General features: G+C 35.1%; 1 protein-coding gene across 5 annotated transcripts in view; it reads left to right on the top strand.

Moving 5' to 3' along the window:
* The window catches only part of PAPOLA (poly(A) polymerase alpha), a 44,119-nt gene extending 38,485 nt beyond the window's left edge, over nt 1–5,634 (top strand). For all 5 annotated transcript variants that reach the window (XM_069018218.1, XM_069018220.1, XM_069018219.1 and 2 more), the window contains exons 21-22: nt 1,248–1,322; nt 3,439–5,634. In XM_069018218.1, the coding sequence (XP_068874319.1) occupies nt 1,248–1,322; nt 3,439–3,534 (171 nt within the window). In that variant the 3' untranslated portion in view covers nt 3,535–5,634. The remainder of the gene's footprint in view (nt 1–1,247; nt 1,323–3,438) is intronic.
* The last annotated feature ends 366 nt before the right edge of the window (nt 5,635–6,000 follow it).

Genomic DNA, 6,000 nt, shown 5'->3' on the forward strand with positions numbered 1-6,000 from the left:
TTCTACTGGGAGTTTGCACGTTGGGCTGAGAATCCTAAAGCCAGCCACCTTGTTAGCTTTTTAGATAACAAAATTTCAAGTGATGGTAAGTACATCTTCTCTGGCAGTGAAATTACTGTGTGAAGTTGCAGCATACTCTTTGAGGACTTTGGAGATTCAATGCAGTCCTCCACTATCTTGTAATTTAGCAGACAATTTTTCTGCTTAGTGGTGAACAGAAAGGTGACAGACTCTTTTTAGCCATATGATAGCAGCCCTCCACTTGGGATTTTGCAGTTTTTATGGGGCACATTCTGTTGTCTCTGGAATACTCTGGAAATTACGCTTATGCTTAAAAGTAAGTTCATTGGTTTATAGCTTCAACGCCCTGTAGCGAGGAATTGTATCTTATTAGGCAGTCACCTTGAAATATCTCTGAACTTAAGGTAGGTGAGGGCAGAAATACATGTAAGCACTTAATCCTCACTTCAAAAATAGATCCACTGGATGCAGATCATTATAAAAGACATAGATAATCCTGTTAGTTTTTATTGGCAGTCTCCTCCTCTAAGTCTTTGTCCTTAATATTTATGGAAGGAAATGGTGGAATTAAATTTCTTAAATTAACAAAAACATATGTTTTCTTCCATTGAAATGCATGGCTTTTTTTAGGGTATGGTTACTAAATGGTACAATTTGAACTAGCAGACTGTTTTTATTAAAATGAGAATGTGCCATTGTCCTGTTTTAGTCCTGTAGTCCCACTGTTATACCTGAAAATTAGTCTCTGACACTCATCTATTCATTTAGAAAGCTGATTCAACCCATTAAAGCAGCAGGAAACCTTTCGTGGCAGAATGGCAAAAGCTGTGGAAAAGCAGTTAAATTTTTAAACAAATTCTGTAGCTTTTCACATGATCTTCCTTGATAATACACTCTTTGTCTTTAGTGAGTTGAATGATATGTAATGTTTGATAATGTTTTGCTATAGGATTCTGTATAAAAGGTGTTAATTGGTTAAACAAGTGACAACTGAGAAGTGATGTAGCTTGTGTTGATGTCAAATCCCTAATAAGTGAAACATTCTCCAGTGTTGTGGTTCCTCCAATATAAAAGGAAGGGTGCCAATGCAGCGAGCACCTATGCTTGTGGGGTTTTTTTTGCTGTTTTCTTTAGCACAATATAAATCATTCTGGAGTTCTAGGAGTTCTATATAAGTAGCTCATTGGAAGTGGGTGTAAGTGTGGTGATGCTTTTGGTTTTTTCAGGAGCAAATTGAGACAGAAGTGAATGTTAATTCTCAAACAGAAACTCTTCAGACAACTTCTCTGCAAGCTCCTCAGGTACTGTTTTTAAAACCAATACTGCTGTGCATGTGTGTGTATGCTAATCTGTGGTGAAAGCATTGAAACCGAAATGAGTCCAGATGTTAAAAATAAATGTATAATTTTAAATATAAATCCACTGTATGGAAAGCTACTTGTTGTTACTGTCAAAATTTTTGTGTTTTAAATGGTCTTTGATCTTATTGAATGTGCATTGTAGCTAAACATGTATGGCTTGCCATACAAACTGACCGAAGCTGGATTCGCTCTTCTGAATTGTGCCTTCAAAGTAAGGGGTTCAGTTTATTCCTTTGTGCTTTGCACATCACAGAATAATCCTTTCTAACAAGGAAACAAATGCTTTAAATAGCTGCTGCTCAAGGATATCCACGTAGAGGTTGAGGATGTCTGAAATGTAACTTCAGATTCTAATTTTTGGCACAAGAGAGAAGTTGCAACCTTGTCGCTCCTTAGGCAGCTTGTTTGAGCAGTGTAAAAGGTCCTTTGGAAAACAGTAAGAATTCTGTGCCATTCACTTAAATTTTTGTTTCTAATATTTTAACAACTTTTAGAGAGTGCATCTGTGTCTTACTAGCATTTTTAAGCTTCTCCTAGTGCTCTACTGATTCAAGGATCACCATCAAAAAGTATTTTATGCACACTTGAATCATTAAAGTATGTGTAGTAAATGTGTTGGTTGAAAATGGAGATTGTTGCAATAGCAATAATGGTATTTCTTACTGGAGATTTTGAACTGTTGAGCAGTACTGAATAAAGATAACAAAATTGTTTGGCAAAAACTGTAGATGCTACATGGACTTCCTAAACTGCTTCAGGGAAGTCTTTAGATCATTTAGTAAGTACACCAATTTTATTTCATCTGTTGTTGAGGGGGGATTATATAAAGCTTTGTAGCTTTTTTACAGATTGTGTAGTTGTTACTTTAGCAAAAGTAGTCTGGAAACTACAAAAGGATGGTGAGTCTCTTCTGTCATTTTTCGGTGTTCTTGTTGGCTTTGTTTAAAACACTGCCCATGTTGCAGAAAATAGAAACATGTCAAACTGCAGATAAGCACCAGCCAGGGGGTTACTCGGGGCAGGGGTGATGCAAGGTTCAGAGCTATTTTGCCCTGGGTCCTTGCTGCTTTGTGCTTTGCTACTGCATCAGTCAGTGTTTACTTGATTGATTTATTTTTAATAAAGCAGCAATTAAGAGCAGTCATTTTAATGCAGTTTTCCACCTGTATCAAATGTACCTTGTATACATTTTTAATATTTATAACATAAGAAAAAATTTTATGATAAATGATGTGAAGTACTGCATAATAACTAGCTTATCGGGATGGCAAATCATGTGCCACAGTGGAAGTGAAAATGCTTAAAAAACAAAACCAACCTACCCCAATCTTAGAGGCTTATAAGGCAAGTGAGATATTAATTAATCTCACTGAATCTTGAATGTGTTTCTTTTCTGTGTTTTTCTTTTGTTTGCTTTAGATGTCATTTTGCTGAATGGTATTTAAGTCTTTTAAGTGAGAAAAAAGTGTTCAGGTTCTTGTCAAGGTGGAATTCTTAACACATTCATACAGTACCTTTTTAGAGTTTGTTATACCTTTTTTCATGCAAATCTGAACCAATATGAAAAATTGGAAATTTGACTGTAAAGAGTTTTTCAGCAGTCTGGAATGTGAATGTATGAAGGCACACACTTCGCATTGGGAACTGTTTTCATCACTCATCTGTAAGGGCAGAGACTTAACACTGAATTGTTAAAAGGCATTTTTTAATACTAAACATGTAGATCAGCTAGTAGATGTCACTGATCAAGCACCCTTATTATGTAGATGTTTAACTATAATACAGGTTATTAGTAGTCCCAGCTTTATCTGCAGCACTTGCTAATTTCTTGCAGTTGTCAAAAAGGGAAAAGCACACAAAGATTGTTGTACTAATTTTCTTTAGTAAAGACTGTGTAAGCAAAGGAAATGCCTGCTTCTCTATTTATAATCTGTAATTATCTTCATATATTCCTAAAAAGTCTTCTAAAAATCTTTGTTTTGAAAGTTAATGCCAATTACTACAATATTTTTATATTTGCAGAGTTAAAATACAACCAAACTTCTTTTCTTTTCAGAAAACACCCAGTACAGACCTTTCAGATATCCCTGCTCTTCCTGCAAATCCTATTCCTGTTATCAAGAATTCAATAAAATTGAGATTGAACCGGTAAAAAACCACCTCAGGGGTCCATAAACAGTATCTGCCAACTCAACCTGTTGTCTTCTAATGGTAGAAAAAAAAGGAGAACGGAGGGTGCAAGACTAGAACATAATCGCAAACGGATTTAGGTATATTTTGTGCACTTCCCTTTCTGGACTAAAGTCGCCGCTTGATTGGAAGTCCAGGTTAGTATGTGAAGCCAGGAGTACAATTAATGTGTTAGCAACAGTTACATTAAATATTTCAAAGGATTACTGCCTTTAAAAACATGAACACTATTTGTAGCCATATTTGACATTGATTGAATTTGTTTGATGCATTGTTTCAAAATTGAGATAAAACTGGCATAAGAATCCCTTAAATGCACTTTTATGTACTTTTTTATTGGAGTATGACTAATTTTAGATCTTTAGCTGATAAACTTCCATTTTATTGAAGAATCTCTTCAACAGTAGTAATTTGCAAATTGGATGAAATTCTGTGATATACTATACATTGAAAACAAAGTGTATAGTATATTTAGTTCAACTGCCATCAAGCAGCAGTAAGTCTTTAAAATGTAATGTCAAATCTTGGGGTCAGAAGACGTAAGTTGAGAAAGTAATTGGGAAGTTTTGGTATAGGTGGGACATGATTAAGACGTGGTCTACTTTTATTTATAGTATTGTTTCAAGGTGCATACAAATCAGCAATCAAACAGTAAATAAACTTTCTTTTGAGCTAATTGAACTCCTTATTCCCTTTTTTAATCCCTTTATTTCTTGGGAAAAGCTTTTGCATTTAATGTTGGGGGTTGTTTTGTGTTTGTTGTTTTTTTTTTTTTTTAATTATTTTTTCAGCTAGTATGCACCATATAGGACAATAGTTATTTATACAGAATGAAAACAAGCCATGTACTCATTTGGGTTCCCTCCTGCCCCTTACCTAGTTGTAATACCTTGTGGCCTCTAGGCACAAATTCAAAATTTGTCCCATGACTAAAGTGTTTAGGTAAATATTGTGTGCCTGTGAAATACACCACCTGTCTTGATGGCCTTTGAATCACTAAATATGATTTTTGTACACTCCATAAAGGTCCCATATGCATTAAAAAGCTTAAATTTTAAATAAAGGCAAAAAGATTTTTCCCTAAGAATTTTAACCTTTTTATTTTTAGATAGTTCATCACAAGTAGTTTTACATACTGAACAACACCAAATTTTAAAAAATCATATTTCTAGTAAGCACTTGACATCTAGTAAGCTCTCTTAACCCTATTTTTTGTTCTTGTAGTTCTATCAAAAAAGTAACAACTTTTTCTTTTGAAAGAACTGAAGCTCTCACGGCAAAGAACAGCAGTATTTGAGGAACATGAGGGATACCAACAGTAATACCAGATGTAGATAACAAACTTCATGTTACTATTACTTAAGTCTGAAATATGTGGGATGTCAAATCATACTTCCCATACTTTGATTAGCATGTTTTACGAACTCCCTTCTCCCATTGTGCTCCATCCTATTACACATGCATCTTTCATGTTACAAGTTAAATTACTTACACTCTTCCCCTTATCCTTCTAAATTAATTCTCCAAAGTCAGAGTGTAGCTTATCTTCTACTTAGGCTGTGCAGTAACTGAAGGGTTTTGGTTTTTTTTTTGCCATTTGTCTAAGATGTCTAGTATACAATATTTCTCTTTTCCTTGCCCTGTGCAGCCTGCTGTCGTCCACCCCCCCAAAGAAGGTTATATCTTAACAGTTGAAGTGTACAAGCTGTCTGTGTATTTTGTGTAGCTATGGAGTTTAGATTGAAATTGCCAGGCACAAATTTAGTCTTGTCATTTTGTTTACACATCGGAAAATCTTTTTCATTTTATTAAACGTTTCATGTAACTGCACCCAAGTTTTGCCAAGCTGGAAACTTGGAACCTTTCTGTATAGTGACTTTTTAATTCTAGTTTTCATAACCTGGAGATCAGACTGTTGCTTTCGCATGATGTACGTAGTGTCTCATGACTGGAGTTTGCTTTGTTTTATAGTATCTGTACTCCTTGTATTTTTCAAGAGCTATTTTGTAAACAGATGATGTATTTCTCCATTGAAAACACAATAAAAAACAGCACAATCCCACGGTTGTCTGATTTTTCTGAATGGACTAAATTGGTTTTACTTTCTTAATTCTTACTTAGCTCTTAAATTTTCTGCTAAGGCAAAATACAGTATGGCCTAAAGGAAATATAGTAGATAATGCTTATTTAGTGAACATTCTTATATGTTTCCTATAGGAAGTGGAAGTAACACTCAGAAGGATGTTGGGTTCTAGCTATTAAAGGGCAAGTTTGTGGATTGTGCAGTGTCTTGGTGGGGGCAGCGTTGCCAAAAACACACCAAACATTTTAAGGGCATCCATTCCATCTCTCCGTCCTGAAGTCTTGAAAGTGGACAAAACTAGAAGAAACATGTGCCTAAACAGTTTGGGGGTGCACTATTTTCTGC

The sequence above is a fragment of the Aphelocoma coerulescens genome, chromosome 5, assembly GCF_041296385.1.
Source record: "Aphelocoma coerulescens isolate FSJ_1873_10779 chromosome 5, UR_Acoe_1.0, whole genome shotgun sequence".
Taxonomy (NCBI): domain Eukaryota; kingdom Metazoa; phylum Chordata; class Aves; order Passeriformes; family Corvidae; genus Aphelocoma; species Aphelocoma coerulescens.